Source organism: Gymnogyps californianus, chromosome 8 (genome assembly GCF_018139145.2).
Source record: "Gymnogyps californianus isolate 813 chromosome 8, ASM1813914v2, whole genome shotgun sequence".
In the NCBI taxonomy this organism is placed as follows: Eukaryota; Metazoa; Chordata; class Aves; order Accipitriformes; family Cathartidae; genus Gymnogyps; species Gymnogyps californianus.
Window position 1 is genome coordinate 33,204,252 of NC_059478.1, and position 16,776 is coordinate 33,221,027.

General features: G+C 37.8%; 1 protein-coding gene across 1 annotated transcript in view; it reads left to right on the top strand.

Annotated features, from left to right (window-relative positions):
• Positions 1-2,797: 2,797 nt before the first annotated feature.
• PATJ (PATJ crumbs cell polarity complex component) overlaps positions 2,798-16,776 on the top strand; it is a 149,740-nt gene continuing 135,761 nt past the window's right edge. The window contains exons 1-8 of the mRNA XM_050900983.1: positions 2,798-2,819; positions 2,902-3,068; positions 4,813-5,004; positions 6,371-6,510; positions 8,303-8,501; positions 10,169-10,297; positions 12,068-12,280; positions 16,005-16,098. Of these exons, the coding sequence (XP_050756940.1) occupies positions 2,798-2,819; positions 2,902-3,068; positions 4,813-5,004; positions 6,371-6,510; positions 8,303-8,501; positions 10,169-10,297; positions 12,068-12,280; positions 16,005-16,098 (1,156 nt within the window). The remainder of the gene's footprint in view (positions 2,820-2,901; positions 3,069-4,812; positions 5,005-6,370; positions 6,511-8,302; positions 8,502-10,168; positions 10,298-12,067; positions 12,281-16,004; positions 16,099-16,776) is intronic.

A 16,776-nucleotide genomic window follows, 5' to 3' on the forward strand; every position in this document is an offset into this window, starting at 1 on the left:
ACCGGCGCAGAGTGGTCTGCAGTGGCTCTTAGCAACGCTTTGGAGCAGCTCAAGCAGGAAGCTGAAACTTTCTTTAATCTTCCCCCCCCGCCCCGCTTTGCACCTCCTTCTCCAGGGTACTTCTGCCTAGATGGAGCCTAGATCTCTTACCTACGTTTTTCTGCTTAAATTTTTCTTTCTTGGATCTGTACCCATCGTCATAATTGCTATTGTTACACCCGCTGTAATGGAAAAAAGATTAATCTTGGAGACTATCAGCGCGGCACTTTGAGGCTGTTTTTGAATGACGCAGGCTGTTTCTCGTGGTGCAGTTTGCCAGCGCAGCTGAGCTGCTGCAACCGCTTACTGCTGCTGCTGCTGCTGCTGCAAGGTGTGGTCCCGCTTCCCTGGCACTTCTCGGCCCCCTCCTGCGTGCCAGTGCTGGCAGTTGAGAGCTAACTGGGCAGAAAGCTCACCCTACCAAAATGCGAAGGTTTTTTCTGCGTGTTTAGCTCCCTGTTCCAGCTCACTATGGGATCAGATGAATGAGTGCAAGCGCAGATGGAAAGGGAGGAACAAAATGCATGAAAGAGGGCTGGAGAGCTGGACCAGCCTCTTGGCTTCAGCTAGTACATGGGCATGGTGCTGTCAAGTCATCATTATTTCCTGCCATGCTGGATTTCTTTTCTGGGTTTAATAATTTCTTCACCCTACTGCTGGTTTAAAGGTGTTTCAAGCCACTTTTCCTCATAGGAGTTATTTTGCATCCCTTTCTGATGTTGGTTCGCTTGCTTTAGTTTTTTTTTTTTCCTCTTTTTGCTGCTGATGTGAGGTAGAAAAACAGAGGAGGGAAGTGAATGGAGGGAAGTTAAATTGGGAAGAAAGTACAAATTTCCATGTTCTTTGTCCTGTTTTGTTAAGATTCATGCAGTATTTTTAGTCAAGGAGGTTAAGTTTTGTCTTTTTGGTTTAGATGAAGACTCAGGAGTGTATAAGGAAATGGTATTTTCATCTGTTCTTCAGAATCAGATCTCGCACAGCAGCCTTTGATTCTGTGCTTCTTAGAAGTGTTTTATTTCAAATGGAAAAGAAAATAAAGCTGCAGCACTTACAAAAGTTCAGATGCATTCCTGAAAATCTTTCAGGGGTTGTATGGGTTTGCCGCTTCAACTCTTGCTATGCGTTTGATTTAAAATGACCTCCTAAATCTGTTAATAGTCTTGCAAAACAACTCATTTTGCTTGGCCCTGGGTGGAAACCACGCAAACCCACCGAGTTCTGCAGGAATTTCACCAGGAGCCAAAGCTGCTCAGATTCCATAAAGGGTGCATAAATCTGAAATTGTGGTTTGTGACACACCTCCACTTTTTTTTTTCATTAGGTAAAGCAACTTAATCTGACTCTTCAGGAGAAGAGAAGCTATTCACCTGCATAATTAGTATTTCATTAAATATAACAGTGTCCTCCCAGAACTCAAGATGTTTTCAGTGTGAGCACAGACAGCGTCAGAGGCAGAGCTGAAAGGATCAGAGGTCCTGCTGGGAGAGGGCCCCTGGGATGTGCTTACCCTGGTATTACATTCAGATGCATATGACCCTTTCTACTCTCGAATTGCAAGATTAAAAAAAGTCAATACAGAGCTTTTTTTAATATATATATATATATGGCTATTTTTGTTCCAAAATAATTCCAAATATATTATTCTGAAATTACACAGTTATATACTGGGTAGAGTTAAAATTATGTAAATTGTGCTATTAAATGGCTGATGTGTTTCAGAGGAGCTTGTACTAAGTGAAGAAATCTTGTTTCTCGTGTATGTTTTGGTATAACTGCCTTGATAGATTTCAGAATGACAGGCTCCGCATCAACTTAATAACATGCAAGTAAGGGTACAAATTTATCATTGCTGCTAATTGCAAGTCTGTTGTTTTTATACTGCCATCTAGGCCTCAGCCCCAGTTGGAGACCTGTTCTATTTGGCACTGTAGAGGAGCATGATAAAGGATATGCGGCTCCTTAAAAGCTTGTCATGTACATGGAAAAGAGAAAGGCAAGCTCACGTAGGAGAAGAGAACAGGCTTATTTTGCCTGTTCAGCACCAGGGCTGCGATTAGAACTGACCTCCCTTAGGAACACGTTGGAATAGGGATTTGTCCTGGTTTCAGCTAGGATAGAGTTAATTGACAGGATTGATTTGGCCAGTTTGGGGCCTTAATGCTATGCTGTCTCATGAGTGGAGGGAACTTCATTGTTTTATACGGAGATGCAAGGTTTCACCTATATTGCCGTGCAGCAGGGCTGAGCTATCGTGATAAGAATACCGTCTACAAATAATTAATCGGGTGGAAAGTATCTTCTACGTAATAGGAAGATTTTAACTGTATGTATATTTGAAAAGATCACAACCTTAATGTCCACATACAAAATAATTTGGTTGAACATAGCTGTGTCTCAGTTTTCTTGGCCAATGTTTGTTTTTATAACGTGCATTTTTACTCATATTTGAAACAGTTGTTCATATTCCTTCCTGTGTGTGAAAGGAAAAGCACACAGAACAAGGAAAGATTTTTGGATGTGCTGAGGCTGCAGTGCAACTAGCCATATTGAGAGCTTTGTTGAATACTTGGGGTAAACAACAGGGGGTAGTAGTATTTTTTTAATTAAATTTATTATAGTTAGCTTAGTATTTTATTATTGCATTTATTGAGTGTGTTATCTGTTAGCATTCTGCTTGGATATATAATTTATTAATTTGATTTTTTTTTTTTAAACCTTATCTAGGTTATTCTGAGTAATTCCAAAAATACCCTTCAACATGCCTGAAAATCCTGCTGCAGGTACGTAGTCTGAAAGTGATTACTTTTGTTAAGCAGTGAGAAATGAAGCTCCATTCCTAACATGTACTACTTTGTGGTGCAGATAAACAGCAGGTGCTGCAGATCCTTGATCGTCTGCAAGCAAAACTGCGTGAGAAAAGAGATTCCCAACATAATGAAAACCTGACTGTTTTACGTAACACACTCAAGAGCCCTTTGTTTAACCAGATACTGACCCTCCAGCAATCCATCAAGCAACTGAAGGAACAAGTGAGTGTAAAATTACGGTTGTTGGTGTGATGATAACTATGGTGAACTTGGAACTTGAAACAGGGTATGTAGGCGTGTGTTAATGAGGGCGCTCTCATTAATAAGCTGTAACTTGGTGTGAGTGAATGTTGGGCTTTTTGTTTGTTTGTTTTTGGGGTTTTTTTGGTTTTTTGTCAAGCTAGTATCTCCAGAGTCACTACTGAAATGAGAAGTGGTACTGCAACAAACAGGTCATGGGGCAACGTACTTTGAAAGGGATGCAGAGAGGCAGGTGTTGAGAACCACATCAGTCGGAAAAAAGCATCTGCAAAAGACATCAGCTCTAGTACTTTGAGTTCTGAACACAGTTGGAACTGGGATCCTTTGTTTTTCACAGAAACTAAATACTGTTTATCAGCTAACTGGCAGCATCTTTTCTCCTTAGAAGACATCATCACTTAGTTCCTGCTGACTTGTACAAGAAAGGTTAACTTGCTTTGGGAAATAAAATCTAGAAAACCACTCCTGAAGATTTGCCAAGCTCTGATGCAGATGTACCCAAGCTGGCTTTAAAATGACTTGGCTTCAGCAGTGGAAGGAAATTGTGTGGATTGGTTTGTAATGCCAACTGACACTTAGATTTTGTGGACATGGGCATCAATGACACATCTGCATGAACAGGTCTCACCGTGCAGTTAGCAGAGTCAGGCATGCAAACTTAGGATCAGGGACTAACTTGACATACCCTAAGCAGCAGTGATCCCTGTCTCTGCTGTTACTGCACCTACCCAGCTGCAGATATAGTGGGGTGGGTGTCAGGGGGACGAGGCCACCTTGCTGTTATTGCCAAATGTATTCCGCATGTTCCTGCCTGGGTGGCATGGCAGTGGTTGTGCCACTCATTCTCCCTTCTTCCCTTGTTCACATAGGTGCTGCATCTGTTCCTGTTCCTTCCTTCCAAAGCTTGGATGCATGTCTGCAAGCTATTAAAAGTATATGAAAATGCAAATATATCTGAGATCATACTTTGAGACTGTGGCATAATGGATTTTATATCCAGAATGTTCAGAATTATTGTATCTAGAAAACTTAGGTTTTCTTGAAATTCTTTTTAAGCATGTCTCTCATGAGCAGTTTCATTCAGGATGGGATTTTTCGGTTTACTATGTCACACTGGGAGTATTTCTGCATTTCTTCATTATCTGTCAGGACTAGAAATGGAACTGCAAGTTCTAGCAATGATAGCATGTTCAATGGTAGTTAGTTTGTACCCTAGGCTCTCTCTGGGGAGGAAATAATACAGACCAGGCCTTTGGCTCCTGAGTGACTAAGTGACTCTTAAAAAATTTGGATTCTTGTGCCAAAATTGTCTAGGTTTGCCTGATAGTTGCAACAGTGCTTGAGTGCCTCTTTAATGTTTGGTGCTTTTGCATGTACTGCATCCTGGAATATCAGGGTGAAAAGAGGATAATGGGCCTGGGCAGGGAAGAAGCATGAAAGAAATGGAGAAAATAAGTGGAGTAGAAACACAGCTGAAACATTCAGGGAACTTTCCTTCTGAAAAACAGTTTAAACTTTATATGGTAGCTTGGTTATAGCTTATATATTATTGCCTGATTAATACAGGTGAGTATGTTTGTGTGAATAGGCATATATGAACACATGTATGCTTGCTTCTTTGGCAGTCTTCACACAAAATGATATATGTGGAGATCTCTTCTTTTGTTTTTAATAGTTTTTCTACATCTTTGTTCATTTTCAACAGCTCAATTACATGCCTCCTGACCGTTCAGTAGATTTTGATTTTACTAAGAGAGGGCTACTAGTGTTTGCTGACAAATCAGTTGCTGCTGGGAGCGTGTATACACCTGGCAGTTCACCTGAACCCAAAGCATCTACCTTCCCTTCAAACCTGGGAGTTAATGAATTTAACACAATCATCCAACAGATGGCAAAGGTAAGGCTCTCAGGTTTAGTGAGCCAAACTTATTTTCCTTTAATGTCAAACTTTTTCTTATAGGCTTTTGGAGTACATTTTCAAACATGCTCTTTTGTTGTGTATCTGGGAGTGTGGTGCCTCCTAGTCAGTAAGAGAGTAGAAGTGCTGAGGATAACTTTTCCTTGTGAAAGATATTGTTAGCAACGGAAAGTGGTTTCGTGTGGTTTGGTTTTTTTTTCTTTCTTTGCCAATTTTTTTGTCTTCCTTTCTACCAAACACACCAATGTTGAAAATAAATTTCAGTTGCCAGAAAACATTTTTGGTATTTGATGACACTTAATTCAAAATGGACATCTTCTGCAGAAACTTGTTTTGATGGAGAGACTTGTTTTATCAAGTGCATTTTAAATTGGTAACGTACCAACTTTGTTAATACATGAACAGTGCAAATGATTAAAAGAACTGGCATGTAATATTTTATTTAACTCTTCATTTAGTATGTCTTAACTTTGCCAGACAGGTGCTGATTTCATTAACATGGGATGTAGCATGTACCAGATGCTTATGGAAGTTGTACAGGTGCAGACATCCACCCATGTGGGATTGGCATTTATACCACAAATGCATTGTTCTGTGTTACTTTGAACCATTAATTTAATTGGTTAGTCATGCCTTTCTATATTAAGTAACTGTTGCTAATTGACTACCTTAATGTAGCTGTAATATTTTGAGCATAACTCTTCTCATTAGTGTGTCATTAACTCATCAGATAAAAGGTTTAGCTGTAAAGACTGCACATTATTTTGGATAAAACAGCTGTGATAGCAGTGCATTCTCTAAGTAATATTTCCCAGTAAACAACCCCAGAAATCTTGTATTAGAACTGAAAAGCAGGCAGTCGCAAAAGCAAACTTTTTTTAGCATTAAGTGTGAAGTTGCAGGGAGGGGAAGGAAATTAATTTCTTTATTTAAAAGCTGCAGTCTTTTGAACGCACACCTAAAAATCAGCATTAAAAGCAAGGGGAGCCAAAAGACAAGTAATTTAGTTTAGCTATGCAGCATTTCCAGAAATCCCAAATATATTGCTCTAGACAGCACTTCGTTCATAGTTTTCATCCAGTTTGGAATTCATCTCATAATGTGAATGAAGTGTGAAAGCAGCTCTTAAATTCCCTGAGGTTTCAGAACCTCAGAGTGCTTGCATATCCAATACTCTCCTATATTAAAAATAATAAATGGAGGAGCTTTTATAGAAATAACATATTCAGTATTTTGCCTTTGTTTAGTCTTAAGAGGAGAATAATTCTCACGGTGTTCATAAATTTTAAACTAGCTCATTCTATTGCATTAAAAATTAGTAAATCAATTTTTTCTGTTTTATTAGGGGAGACAAATAGAATCAATAAAGATTGAAAAGCCTTCTGTTGGAGGTCTTGGATTTAGTGTGGTTGCCCTTAAAAATCACAGCTTGGGAGAAGTTGGTATCTTTGTCAAGGAAGTCCAGCCAGGAAGCATAGCTGACAGGTGAGATCTTTATAATTGTATTGGAAAATTGCAGTATTTCCATGAAGGGAAAAGTCACGACTTTCACGTTGAAAACTCTATCAGACTAACATGTTTGTCTGGGTTATCTGGTGGATATTTTGTTGGTGGTATCTTGAATCCTGGCTTTTCAACTAAATGGACTCATGTTTTGAGGATCAGATTTTCAGATGAGTTTTAAATATCCGAGCCATTCATAAATGGAATTTCCAGAAATCATGACTCACTTAAGAGAATCTTGAGTACTGATTAAAAAACAAAAGAAAACTCAGAAAAGAATACAAGGAAAATAAAAATTAGCCTCCGTTTGAATTTTTATGCATTGTGTCCCTGAAAGATTTTTTCCCCCCTCCTTGTTTCTTTATTTATGCGCCTGTGACAATGCCCTATTTATAGTTGGTTTTACTGTTTGTTTCCTGTGTAAATTTATATCCAGTCCTCCCGACAGATCCCTGCACAGATGTCATCATAGAATCAAGGCTTCAGGCAGTTTCTTCCCGTATTGTCTGTGGGTTTTCACCCAACAACAAAAGACAGAGCAATCCTTTAAAAATAAAATGTGATTGTAAAACCACAAGAGTTGGCATGAGACAAATGCAGTGCTTGGAATTATGTTTCAAGAAAATGTGTCTAGATTTCAAGTCATTGGTGTCACTTTTTAAATAACACATGTCAGGAAGTGCCAACACAGGATGACAAAAAGAGTGGGGAGAGGTTGGAATGATAATGGCTATGGGCCCACAGAGAACACACCAGAGAACACTTAAAGAAAAGCATATTAGGCTCTTTCAAAGTGGAGACAGATGGACTGATCCGGATGTCAAAGGAGGGTGAATATCTCACTTTAGGATTTGATGACCTGCTGCTCACTTTCTTTGATGAGAGAATCTAAAATATGGTTAGTGCTTGAAGAAAGTGATTTCTGGGAAACATCTTAAACATCACATGATAAAAAGGAAGTTTAAAATGCGTTAGTTAAGATGTGCAGTTATATTGTTTTGGAGTTCATAAATTTCCCCAGCATGCTTCCCATTTTGCTTCTGAGACGAGATCTCCTGGAGACTTTTTTTGGATTCCTACAGAGCTTTGAAGGCAGTGTCTGTCTATGTAACAGTTTGGTCTCGTGCTCAGAATGAATATTTAACAAAGGAGATGAGTGATGGTTTCTCTCTTGTCACAAATCTAAATTCATCACTAGGGTGAATTAACTGTGAAATTTATATTCTCTTAAGGTATAAGTTGAACTGTGTATTGCTTGAAGAAAGTTTGATGTCTGAAGTTTGATACTGTAAATTTTGAGTAAAATATAAATATGCAGCTCATCAATCTTTAGATTTAAATAATGATACAAAACAATATCATAGCCTGAGTTGTGGGTACTTAGAGATGGTATCATGTAGTGCTAAACATAATGAAGAATAGTTCCTAGTTCATTGTATAACTACAAAAATAATTTTTTTCTGCCCTGTAATTCAATATCATCAAGAAAGGATAAGGGAATTTCATTGAATTTTGAATAGAAGCAAAGGAAAACATTGGGCAAATTTGTGTACCATGATAAAGTTGGAACAAAATATGGCTGGGCAGTTCGGTACAGTGTGGATTGCATGTAGTTTGTATGTTGGTGAAGACAGTCTAATAAGCAGATCTTTTTTAATATATAAATATTTAACCTTGCATAACTGTGTATTTTGCATGTTCATATTTAAATTACACGAGCCTGTTGTGAAGTCACTATGCTGCATTTTAAAATTGCTTTTAATGTTTTGTTAAGGGATCAAAGGCTAAAGGAAAATGACCACATACTGGCCATTAATTGCACCCCATTGGATCAGAACATTTCCCATCAGCACGCTATTGCCCTCCTCCAGCAATCCACAGGATCTCTACATCTGGTTGTTGCTAGGGAGCCAGTTCAAGGAAACAGCAGAACTTCGGCTGTCTTATTAAGTGATATAAATCCACCTGAGACTGTGAGTTGTTGTAATACTGTCAAAATCAGATTTTGAACTATGATGGATTTTTTTTTTTGTGGTTGTAAGTGTTTGTGTTAGCAAGGTTTACGTATAGGGATTTTTTTCTTTAATCAGATTTTGTATGCGATGACATTTCATTTAGACTGATCATGCAATAAGTGTAAGGCTTCCATTGCAAAGCTGCATGAAGTTGTTATAAAATAGATCCTGGGTTTTTATGGGATAGCAGAAGCTTTAGTAGATCAACATATTCTTAGCAGCAGGGTCTGTTCAGCATAGGCTGGGTAAAGCATTTTACGAGTATACCCAGCTGAAACCTACTTGTGCTCAGCAATTAAAGATGCTCTGATTACATCTTAAAAGAGTGTAAACATAACCTATCATGAGTACTGCTTGAAATATACCAACCAATTTAAACTTGAACTGCTCAAAACAAAAAGCCTTGCCTTTGTTTTAAAAACAAACAAAAAGTATCTGTTAAAGAACCTCTCGATCCCTGTTTATTTATCAGGGTTTTTTTAATCTGCAAATTTCATTGATTGTGAACCCTTTTGTTTTCTTGAACAAGGAGGGATTGTCACTGGGACATGTAATAAGCTAGGGCTGAACTTCCATCTGTGTTCAAACCATATGGTCCAGGTGGCTTCACTGAATTTGGTTGAACTGCACACCCAAATCCAGGGTTTGCAATATTGGAATCTTAATTTATGATGCTAGTAGGTTTTGATGAAAATCTGGTTAAGAGCAGTGCATTTCCTTATTCCCAGTAATTATTTCCCTCATGATTATTACAGAGCTAGTGAAATCTGAAGGTTTTAGTGGATAATCAATATTGTTTATTGCACTGAAAATTTTAAAGAATTAAACTTTAACTGCTTTTTCATTGAAAGATCTGCACTGAACAGACTAACAAAATAAAATACAAATATATATCTCTACAGGGGGTCTTTAAACTTCTTTTATGATATTTAACTGGCTTTGGCAAAGATTTTCAGTATGCTAATAAATCCTTTATTCACAGAAGACTTAAATCTGCCTACTTTGCTCCATTTTGGTTTCTATGAGATATTAATCTGACAGAAACATTGGCTGGGTTTGGGTTGCTTAACAGCTTTGTTATTTTCAGATTGTCTTGTAGAACATAAGGTCATGGTACAGTGTAGCTTAGAAACATGCTTCCAATTCAGTATGGCAGAGTATTGTACTGAGCTATTAATTCAACGTGTACTGGTGGTGGTTAGAGTGTGTAAGTGAAATATCAGAAATAAGAATTTGGGCAATGCTAAGTGAAAACTAGGCCAGTGCAAGCTCCTGGCCTCTGTTTTTCTCTGTTGTTTGCAGTATTCTTGATTTATGAAAAACTAAAAGGATAGCTTTCATTTTGGCAAGAAAATCTTAAAATTGCTTTTTCTTAGTCAAGCTTTTTCCTAGTATCCTGTTATCCTGAAAGTGAAGGACAAAATATATGTTTAAAAACAGATGAGAAAGCCCAGTGCATATTTATAAGGAAATGAAGCTGACTGAACAAAATCCAGCAGATCTCCAGTATGTGGGGTAGAGCGAGAAAATTGCTCTGATTAATTCTCATCATTCCTAGTACATGTGAAAGTGAGAAACATTAAAGATCGACTGAAATTAAAATCTCCTGTTTTTATTAATTGCAGATTCACTGGGGCCATGTTGAAGACGTTGAGCTGATTAACGATGGTTCAGGATTAGGCTTTGGAATTGTAGGAGGAAAATCAAATGGAGTAGTTGTAAGAACAATTGTTCCTGGGGGATTAGCAGATCGGGTAATTTGTTGTATTATGTCACTTCTTGTTTGATTGTAAAGTATAATTAACTGGTTTTGACAGTCTTAAAATAAACTAATATACTTAAACAAAAGGAAGCTGATAGCATCAAAGTCTGAATGCCAACATATACTTTATAAGTAAATATGTTGAAGGTATGACTGAGGAGAAAATCAGCACCTGATATGAATTAAGTTGTTTCTCAGACGTGCTTTGGCTTTTATAACATTGTTGAACATGCAGAAATTCTGAAAAGTTGTCTAACCTTCTAATATTTTGAATACTTTTGATATTTTCAGCCTTTGGTCAGTCTGGGGGAAGACAAATACTCTTAATGGATTTGCACATCCTCTGTAGAATTTGGCACATTCGGCAACATCTGTAGGGACAAACTCTCCAAATGAATTGTCAGGCAAGAGAATCTGCCCTATTGAAGTAATTGCGTTGCAAGACTCAGTTTATAGATTGAAGATGTCCTATTTTTAGTGGGTTTCATTTTAAAGGGGTTTTGATCCCTGCCTTGCAGTCTGACCAGTTCAAGGAGACACTTAGGATTGATGCAAAGCCTTTTGAAGTTACTGTTATCTTTTTAAAGTTGCACAGGTACAGTTTGCAACCTTTGATTGCTAATCTTTAAAGACTCAGTGCTAAGTGTTGCTACATTTCAGGTGTAGAATATGTGCAATAGCAAAACAGATTTGGGCTTTTAATATGCATTTGGTCATGACAAGTTACAATATTTGAGGTCTGGAACCCATGCAGACAAGATCTGGTAACATACAGAAGAGAGAGGCTAAGGTGTTTCCTCTAGTGTAGGATGGAAACGAAAACTGGAGATTCGGAGAGCTTTACTGGAAAATGTTGGCTTTTGCTTGACTGCCTCCCTCGGAACCTGTCATGTGTAAATGAGTATTTTTTAATTATTGTGTTACACCTGTTTTATTGTAAGGAGTAAAGTGTTTTGACTACAAATGAAGCCTGTAAGTTAAGAACTCACCACATCATTCTCAGCTGAATGAGACATCATTAAGAACATGTGAAATAATAAGCACATATAAATGTTAAAATTGGATGAGTTTGTAAATGAGTTGGAGTTAGTTCTGGGAATAACTCTGTATAAATCAATGCACCTAAGGTGGTGGAGCTGTGCTGATCAATACCAGCTGAGGATTTGGTCCTATGAGTGCTTGCTTATAATAGAAATGATGATGTAGGTCATGAATCATAATTATCATGTAAAAAATGGTTTGCGTGGAGTCTTGTTACCTTCGGTGGATTTACTCGCTCAAGTTGGAGCTAGTCATATGAGAAAAGAATTGCCAAGCTAATATAGCAGTATTAGGAAAAACTCTAAAAAGTCCTAAATCAAAATGCTGTGCTTTTTATTCTAACCCCTATCCGATGAGGAGTGTTCCATGAAACAGCAACACATAACAACCTGTGAGATTATAAAACATTGTTGCAGTCTGTTTTCTCCTAAATGAGAAAAGTAACCACTTTCTTAGGAATGGTGCTATTCAACTTGTGTATCTTACTCCGCTTTGGAGAGGTTGATTTACCACTGTTAACTACTGTGGAAAAAACAGTGCATGATTGTGCAAATGCTTCCTTGAATTATTTAGTGTGTTGCCGTGGTGTCAATTTTATGGTATTTTCTTGCATTGGCTCTCATGCCATGAAGATGCCTGTACGCAGTTTCAATTTTGTAACGGAAAAGATATTTTATGTATAGACTGGGAACATTTTTTGCAATTTTATTTATGTTTGAAGGATGGGAGGCTCCGGACAGGAGATCACATCTTACAGATTGGAGGGACCAATGTGCAAGGAATGACCAGTGAACAAGTTGCCCAAGTGCTGAGAAACTGTGGGAATTCTGTTAGGATGATCGTTGCAAGAGACCCGAAGCGTGAAATTATGGAGACTCCACCAGCTCCTGTGAGCTGGCCAGTCAGTACATTACCTTCCTTTCAAAATGGAAATGTAAGTATCTGGTGTTTACTTATGACATTTTTAAGTATGTTTGTGGCTTGTGATCAGAAAGGAGGAGAACAGAGTGTTCTTGAGACCTAAAGTGCTTCTCCTCGTTTGAGTTTCCAGATATCATATGCGTGTATTTAAGTGGTCATTACTATAGCCCTGCCTTCTATAATTTTTCCCTTTTTCCTGTATGTTATTAATACCTATAATCTTGGGATCGGAACGACCAGCTTTACAGAATTTATTTCAGAGTGGGTAATTTAATTACCGAGACCATAAACGTTATCGATAAATGGTACTTTTAGTTCTCCTTCTTAGCTCATTACATTTTTGCTAATCAATCATTTGTAAGTGGATTTAAAACTTGACTGTGAATTTCCCTAGTCTGAAATCCAGAGCGCCATGGCCACACCAGAATTATTCAGCACAATCATCTTTTTATGAAACATAAGTGTAATGTTTTCATAGTCTACACTACTGTCTGTGATAGGAAATATATCTAAAAATTTTGAAACTTGTTTTAGCAAATCTTATCATGGTCATATCAAAGTCTCTTGTTTTTGAAGTCATTCTTTTCAGTTTTGAGTAATTAAAATCAACAAATGCTACACTAAGTGTACAGTAGGTCTTGAAACATAAACAAAGCTGTGCTTGTGTACCATCTGCTACTACTGTGCTGCTTAGATTTAGGTGTAGAATCTGAGTAGCCTTTTCTTTCTTGTCTAGTTTCTTGAATATGAGTGAAGAGAGCTATTTTTTTTGAAGCACCGTTTTTAAAGGTCAGACTAGCAGTCATATTGTTATAAACTCACCTTCTCGCTTACTGGGCATAGTCACTGCAAAGGCAGCCATTAGCTTTGTGTCTTGCATCTCTGTGGCTGAAGCTGTCAGTAAAGTATTTTGGGTCCTTCTCAAGCTCCTTTTCTCAGAAGGGGGATTGGTGTAGTAGGAAACGTGAGTGGCAGAGAGATGGGAGGGGGTAATCTATGTACATAAGGTTAGAGTCTTAAAAGTGGGCTTGTCTAATATTCTGAAAAAAGGCTTTGCTAGAGAATCAGCATCGTTATGAAGCACTTCTTCTCTGGCTGTATCATTTTCCAAGGCCTGTATTAGGAAAAAATAACACGGTCCTAGTTTTGTTTCCTCTACAAAGTACTATTTTTCTCTCTTCCCGCCTCAAAGGCGGGCCTGTTTGTCACTAATCAACCCTGAGCATTGTAGATGCTGCAGCCTTTCTAAAATGTTATTCCTTCTGGATGTCTTTTCAGTGTCCTCCTTATTCCTGCTATTTAGTTTAGAGGGGAAAAAAAATAGCATCGCAATTTCATCTACCTCTTTCTGAATGTCATCTATTGTTTTCTGAACTAAATAGTGCCTTCATATTGAGATTTGAAGAAACTCCTCTTTCTGGTGTTAAGAGAGATTTGCTGAAGTCAAGAATAGTGACTAATCTGAATGTATTTATTAATGTAATGATGATTTTAATGGTCCACCTTTCAGTTTGTGTCTGATTTACAACAGAACTTTTTCCTATAATCTAATTTCTCTCTAGTTTCTGAGTACTTTCACTAGCTGTGAGCTTTGGAATAGAAAATATTTTCCTTTTCTTTTTTGCAAGCCAGCAGAAAGGCATTTTTAATATATGGTTAGTTTTTTTCAATTTTATATTAATATTTGATTTACTTTAAATTTCCTGTAGTAGAGAATAACTGAAACTACTTATGTCTGTGCATAGGCACAAGAAAACAGTCATATTATCTGTACACTCCAAGATACTGACAGCAATGCTAGCAGCCTACTTGTGCTGACTGTATTTAGGACTCTGTACTTTGATTTTTCCAGACTCCACTTCCAATGTTTTGCATTCTACCAGTAACATTACTTAGAGAAAATTTCTGTAGCGCCAGAGCACCGACTATGAAGGGCTTTTGATTGTCAAAATAGCAGGACTCTCAAGGCCATAGCTCCATTTCAGATGTTGCTATAGGCTTGTTTACTGTTTTGGTTCCCTCTCCTAAAGATAAGTGACAGAGCATCAAAACTTATCTTCAACTCCATCAGCGTCTTATGGAGCAAGAGAGTTGGAAAGCATTTAATGAGCTTAATGAGTTGGCTAGTGGAGGGAGGTGTTTGTGATAAGAAAGGAGATAGCTGTCCATCGATTTCTCTTTCAGTGAAAAGTGAAATAGGCACGGCCATAACTTCGGCCTGCTTTTAATATAGGTCCTTCCAAAGCTGGTGCTTGGCAAGCATTTGATTCAGCTTCTCTTTTGTTCACTTTCTTAAGAAATGTTTTCCAATTTCCCGGTCCATTTTTTGCTGTTGGCAGTGACACTATCCCTCTTGATTTCATCGTTTTAACAGACCTTACTCTGATCATCATCTTCTTTTTGATCTCATTGGGCTGTATCTGATTACTGAAAACAAACAACTTTATGTATTTTAATTTGTCCCTTGCAATCCCAGATCTATGTGCTTGACTGGTTTTGGTATCACCAATGTCTTTAGTGTGTCCTGTTTGAACTCTGTCTTGCAGTTTTGATTCTTACTTGTCAGAGCAGACATACGGAGGCCAGCTTTGTGGGGACCTTTTTCCACATACTTCTCCAGTGAAAGGTCAGATCATATTGTAATCTTAGCTAGTGGCTTTTATGGTTTTTTGGTAATTGTAGTAAGCGGAGGGTTCAGAGAACAGGTCATGTTATGTGCTTCTCTTTTCAAGTATTGTTTATTATGAGAAGTCATCTTATCAGTTCAACAATAAAGCATTTACAAATGAATACTCTCCCTTCCTCTGTTAGGTCTTAAAAATAATAATTTTCGTTGAATGCGAACTAATGAGTCTTTTGCTTCTCATTGCCTCAGACAACCTGGAGGCTTCCAGTACTCTTTGCAGTTTGGTGGAGTTCAAATCTGAACAGGATCATATCAAACTTATTAAGCTGATGTGTGTAAGATTGACTTTTGGAATGGTTTTGTGGTTTGGAATCTAGCATAAAAACAAACAATAAGCTCAAACACCTACCTAGTCTCCCATATTTGCATTTAAGTAGGCAACTGCTTCTGTAATAGAGATGTGCCTACTATGTATACACGTAGTTTCTTTCATTTCAGGGCGTCGAACCTGTTTCTTTTTTGAGATCCCTTTCCTGCTGCCCTTCATTTCCTTAGTAGGTGATAACAAGGAGAGATGAGCATCACTTTTTCTGACAGAAATGTGTGATGTGACAACACTGTGTATTTATACCAGGTTTTTTTGCTTCTTAACTGTCCAGTAGAAAGAGCTCAGGCAAGTGGATTCATGACGCTGTTTATCAGGACTAACATAAGAAAAGGAGAGAAGAAATACTGAGGGCATTCAGGATTTCTGTTGTCTTGTGGGATTGACTGGGAAGTTTGTTGTTACCAAATGGCAGTGGAATCCAAAGGGAAATGGCCCCCCGAGCAGTCTAACAAAAACCTTTGTTTTCCATAAAATATAAATATTATACCTCTGACAGGCATGTGGAGAAATTATTAGGAAAGAATTTAAAAAGCAACTAATGACTTTGGGTGACACCTTATTTTTAGGAAATCTTGGGTATATCTCTTTTGCAAATATGATCCCTCCTAAAATAGGAAAATCAAAATCACTGCTCACTTCTGAAGATCTTAATTAACCTGCAATATTGTAATGGTACTGGGAAATTATGAGATTTTTTTTTACTGTCTTGTGCTTTATTTATAGGATAATACCAACCTTTTTAAGACCTATGATGTTGAACTTATAAAAAAGAATGGGCAAAGCCTGGGGATAACAATTGTTGGATATGCTGGCACATGTGATGTAGGTGAGTTCTACAGGATTTAGTAAAGTCTAGGACAGGGGCTTCTCAAACACCCTTTATTTACTATGGGGAAAATGGATAGCACTTCTTTGAAACAGTGTAACTTACAAAATCTGTGAAGAAGATGTTTGAAGAACTTGCTGCAAAGTGAAATTCAGCCACAAAAATTTTTAAAGAGTTGTAATTAGCTTAAAAAAATAATTCCCACTTGACTGTTGGGCTGTGATTTTTACATGCTTATGTTGTTACTGTGCAAGACATTAAACTGTAACAGACAGTTCCTGCATGTACAGACTCTAACACAGTCAGGCTCCTGTCCACACTGTAGCTTATTTTGCCCCTGCGGCATATAACACAATTCAGATAGCGCATTTTAAGAAGAATGTAAAAAACAGAGTATCGGGTGTCCCCAGTTTGCATTGACTTTTGAATGGCATCTTCAGTATGTACAAAATAGCTCAACATGCAACTTTCGTTTGTTAAATGAATTGTAGGTGTTAGAGTAGAAATGATCAGTCGGATTAACTAGTCCATCCCTCTGCCAGGCAGGAGATGCAGAGAATCTTAGCAGTGTGTGATGTGTATGCCACCTTCACAAGATGATGTACTTGTCTTTGGCAGATGGCTGTTTCAGTGTCTAGACTCGGAACAGATTAAAATACCTGTGCTAGG